Source organism: Prunus dulcis, chromosome 1 (assembly GCF_902201215.1).
Source record: "Prunus dulcis chromosome 1, ALMONDv2, whole genome shotgun sequence".
In the NCBI taxonomy this organism is placed as follows: domain Eukaryota; kingdom Viridiplantae; phylum Streptophyta; class Magnoliopsida; order Rosales; family Rosaceae; genus Prunus; species Prunus dulcis.
This window is the reverse complement of record NC_047650.1, coordinates 23,724,073-23,747,091: the sequence shown is the minus strand read 5'-3', so window position 1 is coordinate 23,747,091 and position 23,019 is coordinate 23,724,073. Positions and strand designations below refer to the sequence as shown.

At 38.2% G+C, this 23,019-nt stretch overlaps 3 protein-coding genes across 3 annotated transcripts; 1 reads left to right on the top strand and 2 right to left on the bottom strand.

Moving 5' to 3' along the window:
- The first annotated feature begins 1,897 nt into the window (after positions 1 to 1,897).
- On the top strand, positions 1,898 to 4,602 carry LOC117633760 (protein COFACTOR ASSEMBLY OF COMPLEX C SUBUNIT B CCB4, chloroplastic). Its single transcript, XM_034367516.1, has 8 exons — positions 1,898 to 2,251; positions 2,404 to 2,503; positions 2,584 to 2,657; positions 2,890 to 3,074; positions 3,199 to 3,269; positions 3,506 to 3,589; positions 3,903 to 4,057; positions 4,256 to 4,602. Exons 1-7 carry the CDS (start codon positions 1,974 to 1,976, stop codon positions 3,996 to 3,998), a joined length of 888 nt encoding a protein of 295 aa, XP_034223407.1. The 5' UTR covers positions 1,898 to 1,973; the 3' UTR covers positions 3,999 to 4,057; positions 4,256 to 4,602.
- Positions 2,733 to 7,511, bottom strand: LOC117633753 (glycosyltransferase family 92 protein RCOM_0530710). Its single transcript, XM_034367503.1, has 2 exons — positions 5,123 to 7,511; positions 2,733 to 3,624 (listed from the first exon to the last, which is right to left on the bottom strand). Exon 1 carries the CDS (start codon positions 7,073 to 7,075, stop codon positions 5,216 to 5,218), a length of 1,860 nt encoding a protein of 619 aa, XP_034223394.1. The 5' UTR covers positions 7,076 to 7,511; the 3' UTR covers positions 2,733 to 3,624; positions 5,123 to 5,215.
- A 3,607-nt stretch (positions 7,512 to 11,118) lies between these two features.
- LOC117628831 (TORTIFOLIA1-like protein 4) lies at positions 11,119 to 15,575 on the bottom strand. Its single transcript, XM_034361368.1, has 5 exons — positions 14,528 to 15,575; positions 14,264 to 14,372; positions 13,361 to 13,935; positions 12,355 to 12,866; positions 11,119 to 11,600 (listed from the first exon to the last, which is right to left on the bottom strand). Exons 1-5 carry the CDS (start codon positions 15,365 to 15,367, stop codon positions 11,588 to 11,590), a joined length of 2,049 nt encoding a protein of 682 aa, XP_034217259.1. The 5' UTR covers positions 15,368 to 15,575; the 3' UTR covers positions 11,119 to 11,587.
- Positions 15,576 to 23,019: the final 7,444 nt, after the last annotated feature.

Below are 23,019 nucleotides of genomic sequence, written 5' to 3'. Positions count from 1 at the left end.
GTTTTATAACGGTGAGGTGGGAAGGAAAATGAGACAAAATTTAAAAGACTTTGAAAACATGGTACGTGTGATTAACTTGAAGTAGTAGTACAATAACATATTCAACACGGAACAATCTTAGTCAGGGTAAGTTTTTATCGTAGCGAAGTATGATATATTCGTACTGTTGTAGGCTGTAGGGTAAGCAAAGCAATGGTCATTAATATTATCACACAAAAACAAGGTGCATCTCATATCCACGTTGGGATAAGTTTCTGACCTTCACTGGCCATTCAATCAAATTGATTGGTGCGTTTGGTATCGTCCATCTCAGAGAGGATTAGGACAATATGTCTTGAGATTGGTTAACAACAAGCCACCCCAACCAATCAACGGCAGCGATGTATTAGTTTCACCAAAAACAAGAAACAACGCTTCTTTTTTATTTGTAATTGCATTTTTTATCCGTGTAATCGGGAGATGCCAGTTGCAAAAAGACTTGTAACTCAAATACTTAAGCAGTCACTATCAATTTATGAACTAAAAACATACAAATTTCATTCTAATTTAGCCATAAAATTCCTCATCAAAGATCTCATTTGAATCATTGCCGTTCATTCAAGTGATAGTACTAATGAACAGGGTTGATGCCCGGCAGCCTGCAACAACATTGTTGGATGTAGACCCTACAAAGAAATAACAGAGTTGATTATGGGACCATGTCTTTTGTCTTCTTCTTCTTATGTCTCCGGAACCGACCTTTGATATTTAAACTTGACCAAAAACTTTGATCCACTTGGACTTGGAATGTCTATGGCTCTGAATTTGCATTTATGAGGATATAATGGGCCAATTATATGCCTCCAGCATATATACTACATCCAGGCTGCAAGATAACTAACAACTAGGGCATCGTGCATTTGATGGATAGAGAGATGGCATCTGTAAAATGAAGAGTTAATATCTTAGTTATCGTACGTGGTCTTTTTGGGCTATCTTTTATCTAATGAAGCCTTTTTTTTGTCTTTCTTTTTTTAACTAAACGATATTCTACTCTAATGTATAGAAAGAGGGATTGAACTCGGACACAAAGAAATGAGTACACTGTCTTAACCAACTAACCTAATTCACATATGTCTATTTAATGAAGCCTATTCACTTCATTTCATTTTTTTGATTCAGTGGGGCTAGAGCCCAAAACAACACTAAACATAAACAAATTTATGCCTTAAAAGGTCACTCTTATCTTCATCAAGAATACTCTTCATCTGATCAGGAGAAGCAGAAAAATCATGGTAGCCCAAATCCTTATGGTGCCCCAACTTAGCTAAAAAATCAGCAACACAAATTGGTCTCTCTATAAGCATGAGTAATAATGCAATCCCATAGTCTCTTCCACAGCTCTCTACATCTAAATAGCATAACATACATACGATGAGTGGTTAACTGTATTTAACATAAAAAGTTAACAAAATTGACTGTTGGACTATTTATCCTTACAAAAGTGAAGTTAAAGGACCACGGGAATGATTTTGGAAATTGAAAAACATAAATGTAAATCGGGTCTATATTCAAGGACTAATAAAACGATTAACCCTTTATGATTAAAAAGAAAAAAGAAAAAAGGACACACTAAGCTATATGCTAGTTGGTTTTTTAACCTTTCTTCGTAAGAAATATTTTTGTCGCTTAGTCCGGTAAAAATGCCTACAACCAATGAGCCAACGAGCCTTATGATTGCATTGTGGGCCTCAAGCCCAAAAGATTTAGTGAGAACTTAGAGCCTTTTTCTTGAAACCATACGAGTTGACTGACGTTTGAAACCAAGTCCGCAAGTCCAAAACTTATCCCAATGCATTGCCTTCAACATCAGGCTTGTCTTTCGCCGTTGGATGCACAAAGCAACAAATTGAACGAAAACTACTGACCGTATCCAATCCCCAAGCAAATTATCAAAAATATTAACGGCCCCGTCACCTGTTCTACAGTTTTCGATGGAAGCGGGAAGCCTTCTCCGTAGTCCAATTCCATGGACCCCAAAACGCCCTCTCCGACGTCGTCTTGGCCCCACTTTCCGGCGCCCCATTAGGGCTTTGAATTCAGATAGTCGTTACAGAGGCCCCAAGCCACAGAGAAATTGGGTGGCCGATTGGGTCTCCAACAACGACGACGCCGTTCGGAGCTTGCCGATTTACGCGGGAGGCGCCTCCCTCTTGGCCGTCCTCTTCAACCGCACCGTTTCGGACATCGCTCTGGTTGCCGACGCCAGCAGGTAACCACGCAACGCATTTCTCTCTGCTTAATTTCTGCGTTTTAGTATCATTTTCAGCATTTCGAAAATTACTGTTTCAGTTGGTAATTAGGCATTGTGAATTTGTGATTTGCGAGTCTAAATATTCGTATGAAATTATGTTTAACTTGTAGTTCACAGTCTAGAGCTGATTTGTTGACGTTGGGATTGGCTGTGACCAACATACTAGCGGGTCTGGTATGGCTGTCAATCAGACCAAAATCTATATCTAAGGTGAGAAATTGAGCTCATTGTTTTTTTTTTTTTTTTTTTTAAATGACTTAATTGCTTATGTATTTTATTATTTGATTCAGGTGAATCCTGAAGGAATCGAATGCGAGAGAATGCATTCTAATCTCCCACACACTCTGCTTTCTGAGTTATTGTGGTAACACATTACACATGTTATGTATCAATGTTTGATCAAATTGTGATTTCTAAGCAATGTGTACCCTTTTCGTAGTGGCACAAAATTCCTGTATTTTCATTCTGTAGCATTACATTGTGATTTGCAATACAATCATACCTAGTTTGTAGGGATTAGAAGATTAAGAAATCACTACTTTGTTTAATATGTGATTATGGCTGGTTAATTGTTGCTTTTCATTGCTTGTTCTCAGGGCATGGGAATCTTTGTCAGATGTGACGTGCTGCCAGTCTCTTGTTATAGTTTATGATGGCAGATGTATCCTTCAGATTGGTTTTGCAGCAGAATCTTCTAATGGTGATGGCAAGGCTGTGTTTGTGGATGCTGATAAACTGATGCAAGGATCACTTTATCGAGGTGTTATGAAATCAGGAGTTCGTAAGTACTTGCCAAGGACTCTGCATATCATCTGTTGAAGTTTTTCAACTATTTTACCATGTCACATCTGAACTAGACTTCCACCAAATGTTTTTGATAATCTTGAGACCACCTGCTTTTTCAGAGAGCTATTTGGCAAACCTATATCTTTATCCTGGGAAATCTGAGCTGCCATTTCTGCCTTCAAATACACAGGTTCAGTTTTCTTCTTAGAATTTTTTTTTTTTTTTTCAATCATGTGTATCTGTTCAAGTAAATATGTTTGTTCATCCAGTGATTCGTTCATCAGGAATACACACACCTAAACAGTAACTTGATGTGCACAGCCAGCTGAAATATACATCTTTCTTAGTTTCTTCAATTATGTGCATTAGAACTCACCTTGTATATCTGCTTTTAACGATTGATAACACGATTCCCAACTTTTCCAGGCAGTAATATTGCAGCCACTTGGAGACAAAGGGATCACAATAATTGGTGGTGACACGGTTAGAGGATTCACATCCGCCGATCAGGTGTGTGTCCTTTTCGACTTTGAAAATATTGAACTCCGAGAAAAAAAAAAAAAAAAAAAAAACTTGTAACTGTCATCTATACATTAAGAGAGGGCAATTATGTGTGAGTTTCAATCAATTCGTTTGACACAGTTAGACAAAGGGCTGTTGCATACAAGGATCATATTCCTTCTTATTTTTTTCTTGTTATGTGCTTTTGATAGTGATCAAACTCGCTGACATAATCAATTAATTAAGCACTGTCTGTTTAATTATTGTTATATGCATTTATCTATTTTTCATGTAGTTGCACTAAAAATTGAAATGTTTCCAGGCATGGATTTCATTAATTGGAGAGAAGCTGGATTCTACTCTTGCAAAATATGCGGATAACCCCCCAGTAGTTGTGCAAGATCCAGTTTTCAAGTAGTTAAACTATGAAGCTTGTTGATATTATCCCTTTATGCAATGGCTGTGGCCTTAAGCCAGGTACTTTCTCATTTCTGATTTGTACTGACTGCCTCACACAGCGTAAAATCATTTTAAATTATTACATTTGCATGGGAAAAAAGGATTATGTCACATATTTGCAGTCAAGTTTTCAGTGTGAGCATAGAGAATATATATAAAATCTCTCTCTCTTCTATCTAATTTATAAGGTGTTTATTTGTGTATTTTCATTCTCAGGATTCGCAAGCAACAGATTTAGCATAACAGAGAACGAAGAATGGCGATTATTGCGATCATATTCTGGTGCCAGGAAATTCTGCTGCAATACCCGATTGATAGCATGGTTGTCCTTAGATATATAATGTATGCACATAATATGTTTCTTGTACTATGAGTCAGTTAAATATCATGGATCATGCGCATAAAACGGATTCTTCAGAGCTGCTTACTGGGAATTCTATACTAAGGGAAGCATTGGTATTCAGATATTCTAATTCTTAAAATACTCAAGCACCACATTTTGATTGTAAATGCACGTAATTTTGTTCAATTTTCTCTAGTAAGAAGAATGTTGAATTAGCCAAGTTGTGCTTTGATTGCGGTTTTACCACCTAGCTTCAGTAGAAATAGATTAGACGTAAAGAACAAATTCGCATGCGTTGCTTCGATCATGTTCGCTGCAAAGCCCGTCTTCCTAATCAATGTGTTATTCGTGATGTAAATTATTATTATCTCTTTACCATTAATTACCGTCCCCAAAATCATTTGGTCATTCCAAGTTTCCAACGTTCTTTTTTCCCGCTTTAATGAACTTCGGTTCATTTGGTTATCACTGAACGTACTTAATGTTACCTCCAATTTGATTTCCTTAAATCACATCAAGAGCATGATGACTAAAATAACACCCAAATAAAAGGGAGAAAAGAATGCATAATTCATTTATTTTAATTAAGAAAATGAATTTGTATTCATTCTACAAGCAAGGAAAAATTTCATTTCATATTGTCACAAAATTTACACCGTGTAAGAAGTCTGTAATTAATTCATTGCATGTGTATGAAAAAAAGAAAAAGAATAATCAGATACAAAAACGGAAAAACTTACAATGAAAAGAATGGCTTCTGTTGTGTGTGTGATTTACTCTGTGTTATACACGGGCGTCAATCTGAAAGCACCCAGCTCTGCAATTTGTATTCGTCACAGAAGAGAATTCTCCCATGGCAGTGACCCAGTTGCAGGATCAGCAAAGTAACCCAAAACATAGTCTTTAAGGCCAGTGTCCCAAACCTCGCAGAACCTCAACCGCCAATTGGGTGGCTCAATGGCCTCAGTTCCTAGCCCAGGTGCCCTATCTTTTGACCCCTGGTTTTGATCCTCCTGCCAATCAACAACATAGGTTGCTACCCTTCTGAAAAACTTGGCCCTGAAAGTCTCCCAAACCTGGTATTTGTAATGGTTTATGACAGCAACATTTTCAGGCACATTCAGGTGCCTGAAACCTTGTCTCAGCCTAAAATGGTGAACCACATTGAGCAGAGTAACATCAAGCAAATCTGCCCTTACTATAGACTTGTGCCTCTCAGGGCTTTGCAGCCTGCAAGTGTACCCAACAGTGACACCCTGCGATGGATGTGAACTCAGCCCAGATGGCCCAAAGCTATGGCAATCTGTTCTGATCTCCCCAATCGTCGGCGAATAGGAATAATTCGAAACAAGGTTTCGAAGCGAGTTTTCACCAGGAACACCGTCTCCTCTGTGGTGCCGAAACGCCCTAGGGAAGTAGAAGAACTCGTCGACATCAAAGAAGCCAACCCAATGGCACTCGTCTCTTGCTCTCAAAGCACAACGCGAAAAGCCTGCTTCTTGGGTTTTGATCCATGGCCAGCTCTGCCTGCTGACATTGTAGGCCTGCAACTCAAGCTCCTGAACCACATCTTCAATCCCGTCGTCACTGTTGTTGTCGTAAACGAACCAGCGCTCAACTCCAAGCCAAGCGTGGTACATAACCCACTCTTTTAGCGCTGGTGCTTGGTTCCACAACATGGTGCAAGCACAAAGCTCGTGTTTCTTCTTCTTCTGGTTTTCGTTTCTCACAGTGGATTTAGAACTGTAAAGTGTGGCCACAGAAGGCAGAGTGACATGAACTGGAGCTCTGGCGCTGCCAGTGTTGTAACCAATCGTGACCCGAACTCCATGGGTCTTATCCGGGTTGTTTCGGATAGTCCGGGGCAGCAAGCACCGGACAACTTCCTGAGCCGCCGTGACAGCTTCAGTGGTGAGCACAAAGCCCAGGTCTTTTTCCCAGTTGCCATTGTTGCCCAACCCGAAATGGCAAGTGAGTCGGGTCGGATCCGATTTCCTGTGGGGCCTGAGGTTCAACCCCTTAACGAACACAACCGCCGTGTCTCCATCAATATCAATAACCGCCTCGTAAACTACTCTGTCCCAAGGATAAGCCGTCCCGTTAATCCCAGCCGTCCAATCGTAACCGCCGCCACGCCTCCGCAAATCGACGGCCTCCGAGTAATTATTCGACGGCAGCGGACACCTGGCGATGGAACGGAGCTCGTCGTAGACGTCGGTGGACAAAACCGGTCGAATAGCAAAATCCAGGTGCGGATTCTTTTCTCCATCTTGAAGAAGCTCATCTGAACCGTTGGATAATCTATGGTAAACGCACTCCAATTGGTCGTTTTGGCGAAACCTATTGGGCACAATGAGAAGAATGTGATCGGGAAACAAGATTCGATCTTGAACTCGAAGAGGGGACGAGTCTCTGCTGTTGCTGTTGCTGTTTCTGTTTCTGTTAGTGAAAGACTCGAGAATCGAATTGCTTGCGGTGGAGGATAGAAGGGAGAGGGTGGTGGTGGAGGCGGTGAGGACGGGCCGAAACGACGCCGGACGAAAGCGTTCGAAAGAGAGGAGCAAGAGGAAGATGAAGAAGGAGAAGCAGAGAATGAGAGGCCTTCTCAGGGACAAGTAGTGCTTTGCTTGTGAGTAGGACCGAAGCATGCGCTTCCGCTTGCGGCGTTGCTCTGATGAGTCCATACCTGACATTTGTTGCCCAAAATGGAAAGAAAAAAACCCAAAAAAGTGGGAGTTTTTCTGAGAATAATTAGAAGGGATAGGGGATTGGGGTGGGTTTTGAATAGATCTGCTGCTGCTGCCGACAAGTGGGTTTTTATGAAAGTTGAAAACTTTCGGGGTTTTGAGAAATGGGTCTGGCGTCTCCGACCATTTGAGGAAGAGAGAGAGAGTCTATAAAGGGGGGCTGCTGCTGATGGGTGGTGAAGAAGAAGAAAGAAGTGTTGACTGGGGCAGAGGGTGGTGGTGGAGATTAACCGGTGATTAGTTAATGCTAATCAGTCTTGATTTTTAGTTAAAGTGTTTTTGCTGAATTGGGATGGGACTATGCATGAGCCAAGAAGAAGAGAATAAACTTGGCTGACCGACCGAAATAATTGGGATTTGAGGTGGACGCTTTTTTCCGGGCTTCATTTTTTTGAGCATATTATTTGTATAATAAGGCTTGAACTAGAAGACACCATACATGATTTAGCGGAGGAGGTTGCTCAGAAACTACACCTTCTTTTTTTTTTTTTGTAATTTTTGTTGTTAATTGTTGTTACTGCTCTGCGAGGCTATTCACTTTATGCACTCTTCATCAACTAAAACTACAATTCCAATCTCAAAAACATTGATAAGAAAAATAGTAATACTTGAATAGTCAAGTAGTAATAGTGATAGCTATATCGTTTATGCAAGGGTTTTTTATTTATTAGAAACATATTTAAATTTTTATTAATGTAAAAATTACTTTTAAATTCTTCTGTCAAATGATCCATATGCGACTTAATTTTACTAGTCAACTGCAATTGACACAACACCCACCTCCATAATTTGTAATTTGATTATGTCATTTCTAGTGTACAAAATATAAAAATATGGCAAGATAAGGTGCCCTTAGTCATAAATTTTGTTTTATCTTATTTTTATTCTTCAATGGTGACAACCATAAGTTTCATTCACATGTCGCTGACCCATTTATTCCTCTGCTTTAGCAGCCAGTGGTTTATTACTTGAAAGTTTGATGATTCTTCTACGAATGCTCCTCTTAAGGTGAAGGTATTTCGCAAAAGTTCAATAAAATAAAACGTGTATTGCATAGCTTTAGGGTACCCGTCTGTCTTTTAACAATACAAATACAGATATAAAGTGTGATTTGAAAATCATGAGAGATTCTATTTAATGAAAGACATTTGTGAACTTTAGTGCTTGTGTTGCTTTAATTTCTAGTTTTTTTTTTTTTTTTTTTTTTTTTTTGGGGAAAGTTATATTCTAAATTATCTTCATATAAAGTGAATTTGCAAGATGTTTATAGCTCAAGCGATTAAAACCATTTACAAAATATTTGTAGTTCATGTGTCCGCCGCACTGTTCTAATTTGATCTTACTCACATATACTAATTTCTCGTTGTCTTACACTTTGTAAAGTTTCTATAGCCTCTTTAATGTCCAAAACCAGAAACTTTCACTGATATATGCTTCATGCATTTTAATATTTACTCAAAGAAAAAATTAGTTTATAGCAAATTGCAAGTAAGAGTTGTTTCCACATTGACAATTGGGTATCAATGTGTTGTCTAATGAGCTGGTATTGGTAGACATTCATTCCACAAGAGCATGTAGCTTCTTCTTTTCTTCTTTTTTCTTGTTTTGTTTTTTCGGTCAAGAAGGGGGGCCTATTAGCTATTGGCTGGCAAAAGGGTTGGGTTTTAGGAATACCGTGTAAAGCACGAATTAAGGTGCATAATTTCCCATGTTTCAACATGTGCTTCCCACGGTAATGCGAACCACCTTTCTCTCTATCATTGTCATTCATTTCTTGCATACTCGGAAAGATATATATATTCTCTGCAAAATGAATGAGTCAACAAGTCGCCATTTACCAATGGTTTTCTTTTTTCTTTTTCTTTTTTTTCCTAAGAAAATAAAAGAAAAGGAAAACCATTGGTAATTGAAGAGCCTTGAATCACTCATAGCAATTAGCAGAGCAACGGACAGTGACTGGAAAATGCGTTATTGGGTACATGTTTTCTTGCCCGAAAGAAGTTGACAAGAAAAGAAAAACTGATATATATATATATATATATATATATATATATATATATATAAAACGAATAATGTTGGCGTAGCTTTGAATTTGGGTAATAAAATTATGGTTCGTCCATTTAAAGCTTGATTTTGAAGGGTTTGTAGTCTAATTCAACAAAGTAATCAGAGAGGCCAGTGAATAAAAGCATTTATAAAGTAAAAGATGACATATGCCTGGTTGAAATTTATGATAATTCAAAGGGATATTAATAATATTCAAGATGCAACTCCATATTCTCAGCTTTCTTTATTTCTTTCTTTCGAATTCTGATTAGCATTTAAGAAATAAAAATCGAGATGTGGAAAAAGGCAATCCCTTTTGATATGTTGAATATGCCAACGGGGCATAACTCAATGAAAAGGATATTGACTTGCAGATTAGTGGTCAGATTTAAACCCTGATGACACCTTAAAAGTGTGTGTGAGAAATCTCCTCCGCTTATAATTTAGAATATAACTTTTTTTTTTAAAAAAAAATAACTGAATATCGACAGACTTGGACAATTTAGAAAACAACGGAAAATTAGAGTATTTTTCACGTATAATAAGTTTATGGGAAAGACTGTAATGTTCTTTAGGTACACCAAGAACAAGTCTTGCTCTTAGTGTCGGAAAGTATTTAATTCATTGACATCATATTCAAGTGCCGTTATTGGCCTGCATAAGTCCAGTTGAAGGCGAAATTATATATTTCAAATTCGGTCCACTAGTTCTTAAATTAATATCAAAAGATTAGAATATTTGTACATTATTATAAGTTATAGGAGGACAAGGGAATAATGTAAACTGATAAGCCTGTCTGGCATGGTCCAGCCCCAAATGGAGCCTTTCCAAGTTGCAGGTCGAAAATGGCCAAGTTTCTATCCCGCCTGCCTTCTCCAGAGCCCAAACTTGTTGTCCCCGAGAATTAGGTCATTTTCTGACCTAAAGATAAAAGGGGTTTTCTAAATGCACTCAACTTTTGACAAAGTGCAGCATCCGAACAAAATTCGAAGTTTTCCATGATACCCTTGGGCTGGGTGCACATTAGCCTACTTTATGACTTTTGCATTTGCATGCAGATAAGGTTAGGCTAATTGGCAAGCAATGTGCAGAGGCGAACTTAGAATTGTAAATATTAGTTTGAAAAATATATAAAAATTCAAAACTTACATATTAAAGTTAAATAATTTTCCGTTCTTTATGTACAATTTTGTTGGAAGGTGGCCATATAAACAAGCTTCCTCTTACTATTTATCCAAAACAACATGTGAATATAGATAGATAGGAATTTAGAAAATTGGGGGGCCAAGGCTACCCTTAGCCTTAAAGTGGATCCGTCAGCTAATGACGCTACTTTGCACTCGAGTTCAATCCTCCTTTCATAGATTAAAGTAATTTATTAGAGTAATTTAGCTATCCATTCTATTATTTATTTATTTTGAACTTGCATTCGCATAACTGGCTCCAGCTTGTAGAAAAAGGGAGCCCAAGAACATCAGTTTTAGAGTTTGTTTTCCGTCCGGCCCAACCTGGTGGCCATTCGGGCCATTTCCAAGGCGAGAGTACATGTTTAATCATGCCTGGGCTTTGTTTGGATTTTAACAGTTTACGTTGTTTTTAAGCAGAAATGATTTTTTTTGTTTAGTGGTGGAATGGGCGGGAAATTAGATTAATGTTGAAAGCCATGAACTGGTATGGTTATTTAGACTTTTAAACTAAGTTCAGGGTTTAGGGTTTAGTTATGGAATTATTTAGGTGGTGATGGCACTTGGGATCGGGTGAAGCTAAAGCCAGCTGTACAACGACATGAGTTACACAGTTGTCAATTGCTACAAACAAATTGTTCCTGAAAAACCACCATGTCGGTGTGGCATGCTTATTTTTTAATATAGCAGCCCATGTTTTAATAGGTAGGTGTATTGTACGAACCAGTCAGTCTACGGACGCGTTTATATTTGCAGAAATAAGAAAACTCATTTACCGATCTCATCATATATATACAGCAAGTAAGGCAACAACAATCCAAGAACAGATGAGTTTGTACAGATTTAGTTTCCCTCCCTTTACCGGCAATTGGCGCAGGTAAGTAATAAATATAACACATGCTACAAAGGCTCTACTCTGGTCTATTGCAATTAAATCTGAAAGCTGCTTTTAGGAGAAAGAGGACGAGGACGAGGACGAGGGCACGTGTAATTATAAATGGAGCTCCCTTTGAACCCACTATCCTGTCCTGTGCATCAATATGCCACATTGAATTAGAAATTTCATAAATTATGCGCACCTACATATATAAACACTTGATCGGCATTCAATTTAATATCTTCAGGTCTTTCCATGCCCCACATGATGCTTGTCTCTCTCTACTGAGAGAAATTGATCCATCAATCATCAAACATTTTCCACTTCAAACAATTCTATGATTCTTCTATCTTAGGCGGATGATCTGAGAAACAAAAAGACACAGTTGCTTTTAAATCATATCATTGAGGATAGCGTGCAAAGTACAGAATTATATGCTATAGGGAGAAAATGTTCATGGAAAAAAATAACACAGAAAAGCAAAAATCTAGCAATCAGAGTTTCCAACATAGTGGGAAGTTGATTTACGATTCAACTACTCAAGATCATTGCAATGAGAACTTCAGTGAGAAGCTGTGTTGTATATGATATGATGACAGCTCCACTAACCAATTTGTGTGGAACGGCAACCTTAATCTAACGGAAACAAAATAAATATTGCACTCAAATAGTTGCAGGATTTTAAATCCTAATAAGATTGTTAAAGTTTTGCATACATACTCGACAACCCACAATTGAAAACTTCGCAATGTCTTGGCACTGGGTGTTTTGTTAACAGAAAATCGTTCTAATTTCAGAGCCAATCAGGAAAATGTTACCAAAGCAGTGAAACTGTGATAGCTAAAGAGATATTTAATCTGCTTCACAAAATTCTATTAACAGTGGTGATCTTGTGCCAACAATTATAATTCCAATGCAAAAACATATTCACTACATTGTTGCAGAAGATCCACTAAGAAGTTCCGCATAGGAATCATTTTGAGTAAAACTACTGCTAAGTATAAATGCAACAAAAAGTGGATCCAGCATTGTGTTAATAGGCAGACAAGAAATTTAATGAAACAACAGAATTACGAGTTCAAAATACATTGCTACTTTCTGATATCAGTTATCCTTACCTTCTACTTGGGTTCCATGATCCTATAGACGTAATTGGTGAAATCCCAAGCCTACTGGCATTGCAAGCTTGAACCCTCTCAGCATCTCGGACTATGGTCTTTGGTGTTTTGTCTGGATAGTGCCTTGTATTCAACCTTTGGGCATCATGAATTTCTGCCACTGAGTTAACGGTAAACGCACCCCTACTTTGGTGCTGAAATCTTTCACTGTCAAACGCACATGATTCAGCACTGTTATCTCTATTAGGTATGTTAGGAATAGCATTGAGTGAAGGGGTGGTTCCAGAAGAGAGCCTTGCAGTAGAACACCGCCCATCTGTTCTACGCCAGAACTTGGAACTCAAGAATTCTGCACCAGGCAGCTTGCAGCATGTGTTTTCTGCAGATTCAGTGTTTGGAATCCTTCCACTTGTTATGGCCAAATCGTATGATATTTCATCCAGGGCCATCTCAAGGCCATGTACACGCGTCTCAAGAGAGTTCAACCCACTCTGAGAGCTCCCAATAAATCTCTGAACACATTTTTACCAGGGGATTAGGTCAGCAGACCAGAAGCTTTCTAAGAATTGTGCATCACTATGAATGATGAAATATTCTCCTGAAGCCTTAAGTAGGTAACAGGATATGATTTTCAAGAATAAAACTTTGAAATGGCAAAATTGACTAATAAATCCAGCAAGTAGAGACTAAGAGAAAATGGTAAAACTAACTTTCATCCAAAGACATAAAATCTTAAAGACCAACTAACAACGCTTGTAGGCATGTTTTATCTCATTCCCATTATCAAGTTTTTATCTTTGCGGAGAGCAGCAACAATGAGCTATGAGAGCCTCAAGTATGTAAATCAAAGCAGACTAACTTCAATTAACAATAATAACACCAACTTAAAATAAAGTTGAACAAAAAAATAAAAGAAAAATACTTATAATGCCTCAGGTTGTGCTATAATCCTGTGGTGCAAACATTTCTGGTTAAGAGAAAAGGTAAACAAGTATCAGGAACATACCTGGAGAAGGTTTAATAGACTGGACTGCTGGTTTTCAATCTGAATAAGTTGTTCACGGATCAAATTGAGATCTTCAGCATCCTTTTGGCTCTCATAGACTTCTTCCGCAGCATTGCTGACTACAACATCTGAGTCAAAGTTCTCATCCTCATTAAATGGAACCACACGAGACCCAGATTTTAAACCACCAAATTTGTGTACTTTTTCATCATGGATCTTACTGAAGAGAACACGTTTAGTTTCTGGCATGTTATTTCCAATGTGCTCATTCTTTCCTGCTTCCGGATCTCCAGAGTCACTCCTTAGAATATCATCCTTACGGACCAGCTTCGAAGAGGGAGAGTTTGGCATTGCGATTTCAATTTTCCAATCAGAGGGTTTCTTGTGGTCCTGCTTAGAGAACAAGGATGTTTCTGATTTTCTCTCGTTTCCTTTTTTAGCTGTGGTCACCAAAGAACCATCGGATGGAGGGGACCTGTTTGTGGTGGGGACTGTTTTCTTTGGTTGAGGAGTCCTAAAATTGGAATCATCGGAACTTTTGGATATGGGAGGAAAGCAGCGACCAAACCCATTATCTGGCCCCATGGGAAAAAGTCCAAAAAGAAAACAGAAGAGATGCAGACAGAAGATTAGATGACATTAGACAGGTTCAAAAGGTGTTTAACTTCAAAGGTAATAGAAAAATGAAGAGCACAACAGGACTTACTGAAATTGGACAAATTAACACCATAACTAAAACAATAGCTTTAGAATTCAGATTCATTGGAAACAAATCAAATTTTCCCTTTTGTTTGCTTTCTCATGTGATAAAACTGTTTGACCAAATTTATGAACAAGTAATGAACTTGCAGGCATCTCTGTCGTTTATAACTTGATGTTTCTCAAACAAAGAAAATGTCTTACCAGTTGAAGATCTGGATTGAATTGGAGCAGAATTCTCTTCGGAATCTCCTGCAATAAGAACCTTCCACAACTCCAATGTATGGTTCATAGTCTCCCGGACTACCTTCACCTGTTAAAGAATGAAATTAGTAAAAATCAGGAAAAAAGTACATTCGAAAAAGAAATACAATTACTGAAATGATTGAAGTCACAATATTTTCTCCTCTTCTCCTACCCTTTCTCAGCAACCAAACAACCGATTGGGGAGGAGGGAAGACAATATACCTTATCAAATCTCCGACTTTCCAGGACATTCAAACACGAAGCTTTATACATCGCCGTCAAATCTCTCTCCACCGAGGCCACCTTCCCAAGCGCCTCAGCCGCTGCCTTCCTCACGGCCCAGTCCTCACTGCTCAAAAACTCAACCACGCACGGCACAAGCCAGTCCAACACGCCGCGGTTCGACGCGCCGCCGGCGCCGACAATGCTCCCAACAAGCACCAGAAGCGCTGCCTTCGCCTTGAAACTCTCGCTCTTCGCCAGCTTCCCCAGCCGAGCCAAGCTCCTCTTCAGCTGCGCCGGGTCAGGGTCGGGCGCGGCGTCGATCGCGGCGGCCAGGCACAGCGCGGAGCCGATCTGAGAATTAGAGTCCTGCTCCATCGCCAGCGTGTCCATCAACGGCTTTAAAAACGCCGAAGAAAACGACGGCGTCGTGATCTGGGACGACATCGCGGCGACGGCGTCGACGCAAGCGGATCGGACGGCAGAGTCGGGGTCGCGGAGGCGGCGCTGGATGGTGGAGATCATCTTGGACAAAAAGGGAGCCAGAACGTCGCCGTGGGAGTTGGACAGTAGAGCGAGGAGAGAAACGCACTGCTTGCGGACGGGTGGCTTGGAGGAAGAGTCGGTGTTGTGAATGCAGATGAGGAAGGTAGCGAAGGAGTCGTGGGAGAGGTTTCTGGCAATGGCGTCGAGCTCGGCGGTGGCCATGGCCAGAGTGTCGCGGTCCGCGAGCTTGTTGAGGCAGGTTATGACTCGCTGCTTCAGATCCGGGGACAACGACGTGGCGGCTGGTTGCGGCGGGCTGCCGAGTGAGAATCTTCTTGAGAGAGAAGACGCCATTGTTTGTGTGGTTAGGTGTTTGATGATATGCTGCAATGAAGTAGAAGGGTTGATTTTAATTGAGGGATGAGGAGGTAGGGTTGTTTGTTGGCACTGGAATCGGGTTGAGGCGGTGGTGGGGTGTGGAGAGTGATTTGGCGGCAGAGTTTGGGGGAGTGATGGGTGTGTCAGTTGGACTGGTCTTTGTGGGGGTTTTAAATGTTTGAGAGGGAGGAGTGCTGAGTGGACTTGGTAGAGGAAGACTCAACATTTCAGTAAATTTTTTATTTATTTATTTTTACGCGGGGAAAATAACTACCCAGTGTGCCAAGGGCCCAACTTCATTTTTCTTTTTATTGGTTTTTAATACGGAGTAAAATCAAATCCAGGTGTAAAAGGACAAATACATTATTTTGACCATATTGCATCTACTAATAATAGCAGCTTTGAAATTTAGGGTTTTAGACTGCTACGTGTATAATTGAGTCGAACGGAGTGCAAAAGAACACATTATTTTGACAAACTAACATAGTATACATTTATTAATATAAAAAAACTTTAAAATTTAGGGTTTTTCTTTGTTAGAATAAATGTTTTATTAAAAATAAATAAATACCATAAGTGTATACAAAATATAGTACTGAAAACAGCTAATATTATCCAAAATTCAAACATGAGAGACAAACAAATGCGTGATCTTAAAAAATACTCACTCTAAATAACTTAAGGGAAAACCACAAAAAAAGACAAAGAAAGAAGAGGAAACATGAACATCCCTTCAATCTGCACATTAACAAAATCTTGACAGCACCAGAAACTTGCAGCCTACAACAAACACAAAGTTAAAAATAAAAAAAGCAAAAAATGAGATAATAAATAAAACAAACAAAAAAATAAAAAACAAATAAACCAAAAGGACACAAATGAACAGTAAGTAAAATTTAGGGTTTTAGACTACATGTATTGCATTATAAGTGAGGATTTTTAAATTTTATTTATTTAGTTTGATCGTTTAAGTATCGTTTCCTAAGTGTATATCTTATGTTGAGTTGTTCATATGCTTTCTTGGATAATAATTGAATCATTTATGGCAGTTGGATTAATGGAGTTTATTTTTGGGCAAGCACATGCATAGAAATATATATTTCAGATGCCACATGGGAAGAAGCTAATATACGAACGAAAGAAATTAGCAGGCCACGTTGCTAAGAGCCAATGAGCTTATAATGATTGGCAGGGTTTCCAACTTAATTAAGGGGTTTGACAATCCCCTAATTATTATTGATTAAGTTAAATCTTATCCAAATCTTATACGACAACATGTTAGCCAATGTGCTATGCATGAAGCTAGGGAATAAACACACGCATCACACATATATTCCACATGTGATTGCAGGGCATGAATTTGAGCATCTTTCTGTGCTCACCTCTGAGGGTAAAAAAGATTGGAAAAAAAAATTGTGTGGCTCTGAGTGGAGGTAAATTGTACAAGTTTGATGTTGTCAATGAAATTTCTACTTTGGTTATAACCCTTTTATGGATCGTTGTACTGACCTTTATGGCTAATATATTTATATTGCCCTTGGGGCATAAGTTATGAATACAATCTCCTCTGATTTGGAAATAAATAAATAAATAAATAAATAAATTTATAAATGCTAAAGCCAAAAAGAGTGAATAACAAAATTAGGTACTGGGGAGCATGTGATCGAGAGGGAGAAGATAAGGGAGGCACAACCTTGTTAAAGTGATCTAGAACCAGGAAGTCACGTGACACCTAAATCTTGAATATTCAATGAACTAAATCTAGCAAGAGTGTCTCTTCTCTTCTAGCAAAAGCAAAAAAAAAAAAAACAAACAAACAAACAAAGAAAGTTGTGGTGTGGTGCAAAAAAGATGCCTTGTGTTTCTGACTTCAATTTTACTTGATGTAGACTCTAGTTGATTAGGACCCACTACCTGGTTTTGGTTTTGGTTCATCTTTTCTTTGAATTTTTAAATTTTAAGTTATGGGGTCTGCTAATTAATTTGCTCCTTTGTGAAAGAATAAACTCATGTTATGCTAATCACGATGTTTAGTGTGTTTCATTTAGCTGGGACCTAACCTTAGAGATTCGGCTGTGGGGCTTAAAACGGGGTCGTTGAAAGACGACCCTTTATCCATCTTTACCTACCAAACCTAATAGCTAGCTCTATATGCTAATACAAAACCTCCAATATGGCCATATCGCAATTACAGCATATTTGATGCTTTTTAACTGAAAGAGCCCCAAGTTGGTGCAAAAGATAAATAAAGAGCCCCCGTGATTTAAGTTCGAATGAATGAGATTATGAAAAAGAAAAAGATCATCAAGGAAGCTAAGGGAGAAAATGCTAAACTGCAACTGGCATGCATCATAAGGGTAGCCCTAATTTTAAGGGAATGTGTATGGTGACGCAAAATAAGTTAGAATTCATGTGACCTCTCTATGATTCTTTTGTTTTTTGATGCAAGACGGTTTGGCAGCTTCCGGTCCTCTTCTGTTGCTTTCGCGTACTATATTTCGATCGAAAAACGGCATATTTAGGTACTAATACTATTGATTGAGCACATTCAAATTAACCCTTCTTTTTAACTAGATATAGTTGTAAACTTGTAAGTAATATTGATCATGAAAAATGATACGCATTACAAAAAAAGTGGATGTTAGATTAGGTAGCTTGAGATTCTGAGGAATTTTGAATGGTTTTAAGATGAATTAAAAATACCAAAGCAAGCAACAACTGAGCATGGTGTTTGGAATATATCAGTTTTTGTTTGTGCTGCTTTTGCATAAAATAGTAGTTAGCAAAAGTAGAGTTAGTACTGCAACGAACTTTTGGAATGTAATTGCTTTAATTGTTTAATTATGCCCCATTTGATTGCGTAGAAAGTGGAAGACATGTAGAGAGAGAGAGTGAGAGAGTGAGAGAGAGAGACAACTAAACACCCAATAAGCACAATTAGCTTAACAAAGATGCATGCCTCATACTTAACACAACATGTATAATCATTAAAATGAACACGTTGAATAGTATTCTAATGTATTAATTAAGTAATATATTGTTAAACTGTCAATTTAAATAATTGATTACGATAAAGATACTGAAATGTAAATTAAAATATTATTTAAACATCCATAAGCCTTACGCTATGTCAACTAAAATATTGAAGTATATCCATAACCCTTGCATACTTGCCTTCAAAGCTGAAACCAGCGTTCATGACTCATGATATATATGGGTGAGAAGAATCAGCAAGTCGATCTTTTCATTTGTCAACTTCGTACGTCCACTACACATATTCGATATCGTTATAGCACGGGAACCTAATCATGAGTGAGGGACATGTTTCTTCAGAGGAGAGAAAACTGAAGATGAACATGCATGTGAGTTTGAATTTGAGTCTCTCTCTTGAGATATGAAAGGCAAATTCACGGGAAAAGGAGGAAGTTCCTTGTATCTTTTCTCATCCCTCCTCACTTTTAACAAGTTTTGACTTCCCGCTTCATGATTATAGAAAAATCAAATTGTAAGAGAGTTGTAGTTTAAGTAGTTAAGAGCAGTTATTCTTGCATTTAAGGTTATGCGTTTGAATCCCTACATTTAATATCGCTTGTATGTATAATAAAAAAACTGATCTCTTCGAACGCATTGCATGGTAAGTGATCTTAATGTGCCCGGAGACTCGTTTAATGCAGCTATATAAAAAAACAGTGGCATATAGATCTGAAGAGCTATAGATAGTACACACGATATATAACTTGAGTTGGGCGGATTGGTCCTCCTGATCTCGTGTTTGTCATTTTGAGTGTTGTTGTCGTTCGGACTTTTATGCCATAATATAATAGTAGTGCCAAATAATAAATGTTTCCTTTTAGATGGTCTACAAGCGCTGCTGTTGGACTGATTAATAATGAAAACAAACACGCAATTCTGTATTGTGGGTGCAATCCATTGATAATAAACCGACACAAACTTTGTCTATTGCTCCTTGTCAAATCAAATTAAAATTATGGAAACTCATAACTTAACTAAAAGACCACTTGGCTAAAACAATAATTCGATCTCTCGGACCTGCAAGTTTAAAATAATTAGATATTAAATAAGTATCTTATGTTAAAAATTGGTTATATATTTTTTTATTTTGATCGTTGGATTGCATTTACAATCAAAATTAAAAATATATAATCAACCATTAACTTAAATACTTATTGTAAAATGCAAATGGAGAAATGGCTCAAAATTATGTGGATATATTGGATTGGGCGCCTGGCCTGCCAGTGGTCCATGGGCATGCATGGCCATGTTGTTTGACTGAGAAGCAGACCCCATCTGATAAGCACTTTTCGTTGGATTGCTGCTAGGCCTTTCACATGGGGGAGGCCAAAATGTAGACCAAAACCATCGAATTCTTTCAAGTAAATACCCCCTATGTCTTTTTTTGGCTTCTCTTCCATTTCCATATGTGTGTTTTCCCTCTCACTCGACACTCTCACATGCAGCTTGTGTGTTCCGTATAAATTTGAATGATATGGCCAAGTTGATATGGACAAATATACTTATTTATTTGCTTGGTTGTACCAAAACTTAATTCATCATCAGTTAATATATACAGATGAGATTCAGGAGGCATGTGATTTGAGGCTGAGGCACTGCATTATGCATGCATCCCCACAAAAACATTCTCCACTTCTTCGCTTAACCCTGTTAGTATGTTAGCATGCAGCATTTGACCACTTGACCACGTCTCCATTCTCCAACTAGATAGTACCCTTTTTATGCGTGTGACAATTCTACATGTATGTGTGCTCAACGCATGTCAAGTATACGTATTCACTGTATATGTTGGAGAAGTTTGAGGATTGCCATATCCTGCGGGCTCAATTGGTGGGCAAGATAAGTACAATTAATGAGATTAGACATACATATGTATCATAGAGTTTAAGGTTGACACTCGAGTCATTGCGAAGTCTATTTATGAGATTTAAGCCGCAATGTTATGAGCAAGTATAATACACAAACTATACTCAGCTTAAAAAGAAGAACTGAGCTGAATCAATATAATAACTCCTGGCCGTTGTGGTTTCACGTAATATATAGCATATATAATTCGTCAAATAATTGTGGTGCAAATAAATTTATGACATGATGTATGTGAAAGCTATGAGACGTACACTAGTGAGACTTAAATGGAATTAAATATAGGAACCCTTTCTTTCTCTACCCTATGATTAAGAATCTAATAAGATGCATGATTGATTGGGGATCTGTCCTAGAGTTGTAGGGCACTGCCACTGGAAATGGGACCAGAGTTGGGCCATTATTCTACTGTTTACGCGGCACGCACAATGTTCGGAATATATGTATCATTGGAATATTTAATAATTCCACATGGAGGGAGGAGGAGAAAGAGGCTGCAACTTCAATCAACTGCAGCAAGACAAGACGGGACAATCATCTACTGCTTCTGATTTTGGTGTTGGCTGCATAGGCTAAAATGGGCCTTCTCCCTTGGTGAAGGGGTTGGGTCTCATAAAGATAGGGTAGGCCTCTTAACTATATGAAGGCAGGCTCAGGGGGTCTACTTGCCCAGCCAGTGATCGTGGCTTATATACCAGTTACCCATGGGGCTCAGCGGGACCTTGGAAATGGGCCCAATTCCCCAAGTAGGTTGGCGTTGCTACGAAAGCCCAAAGACTACAATGCCAATTGGTTTTTTTTTTTGTTTTTTTAATTTTAAATTTTTTAAAATTAAACTTTATTTTAAAATTAAAAAAATAATGAGTAGTTATGTTCCATAAAAATAGGACCTATTATCTTCTTTTTTAAAAAAAAAATTTAATATGAAAAAGTGTGAATTTATCATATTATCCTCATTTAATTAATAATTTCTTAATGTTTGCATTAATCAATGACATTTTATGGTATTTTGAATATTTTACTATACTCTGTAGTTTGCTTTATATATATAGATAATAATTAGTGCATAATAACTGTTCTGGCCGACAATAACAATTCCCTAATGTCATGTTTGCTTATAAGGAATGAGGGAAATCAATGAATTGGGGAACCTAAATATATATATATATATATATATATATTACAGTCCTGATCTCTTGGACTACAGGGGTCCAAGAGATTTGTGGTCACTTACCGTTTGATGTAAATTCAACGGTTCACTCACTTTTGCACTCCTTTTAAGAAACTTTTTTGAACCATTGGATTAATATCCAACGGTAGGTGACCACAATCTCTTTGACTCATGTGGTCCAAGAGATCGGGATTGATATATATTATTAAAAGCGATAGTAATTTTATTGATAACACATAAAAAAAGTACGGAATAGTCGCAATGCCAAATATGAGTACAAAATTTCTAGTGACCAAACACAAAAATAAATTGGTTTGATCTGGAGAGAATTACGCATGCCAAAAAAACCTTAAAACTCCAATTTGGCAGACAAGAAGCATATGTACTCAGACCTACAATACAGATCCACAGAGCAACAGCAGTAAATGCAAATCCGCATCGAAAAGTCGAACACTAAATACATACATCAACAAACTCCTATTGAGTTTCTGAGAATTATTAGACTAAAATAAACATAGAAACAAGGACATCGCACCACTTCCTCTCTAGCAAACCAAAGAGACTCGTAGCACTAACATGACTAAACCTCTTATTTTGCACAGGCAAAATTCGATCCCACACAAACGAGCAACAATCACTTTTCCAACTCCAAACACTGAATTAGAGCAAATTCCATATGCGTGGACCAAAAGCTGCAACAAAGTCATGGGGTCTACAGTGGATTGCAGTACTTGCTTCAAAAACACAACAAAAACCAAAAAGAAAAGCTGGGTCAACAACACCGCACCACAACCATCCCAATGACAGCAAGACACCATTCAAGAACAACAAAAGTCACCAATGACCTACAACAAAAAACACATAAACAAACAAAAGACAAGATCCAGATAGATTTGGGCAAAAGGACCCAAAATCCAGACAAATTTGGGGAGAGAATAGGAGAGGGGAAGAAAACTAGGAAATGAGAAAGGGAGATGAGGAGAGAAAGATGGAAAATGGGGAAGCCACCCACCCCCTTTGGGGGCGACGACTGCAAACCTTCAGAGAGAGTTTAGGGTTTTGAGAGAATCTGTATTTAGAACTGGGGAACCTATATATAGAAATTATAGAATTGGATCAACTGCTCCCTACTCATGATTTTGATGGTATTTGATTACTAACTTAATTTTATATTCCTTATATTGCACTATTTCCTTTTATAAGAAGAAGTGCATAATAGGTTTTTTCGAGTGGCTATAAAAGCTCCCTAGCGTATTTTTGTATTCAATTTAAGGTCACAGCTTTGAATTGGGGATTGAAATTCAGAGATGGTGGATTTGGGGTTTGGAGATTGGGTTTTGGTCTTGGGTTACTTGGAATTTTTGGAGATGAATATGGGCAATGGTGGAGGTGAAGGTGGAGGCAGTGGTTGAGGCGGAGGCGGCGGTGGTGTCAAGGCTATGAGTTGGGATTAATTTGGGCAGTGGCGTGGGCCTTGGGATTGGAGTCGGGAAATGGCTTGGGGATGATGGGGTATATTTTTTTCTTCTTATTTTTAAATATTCTATGAATATTACTTAAA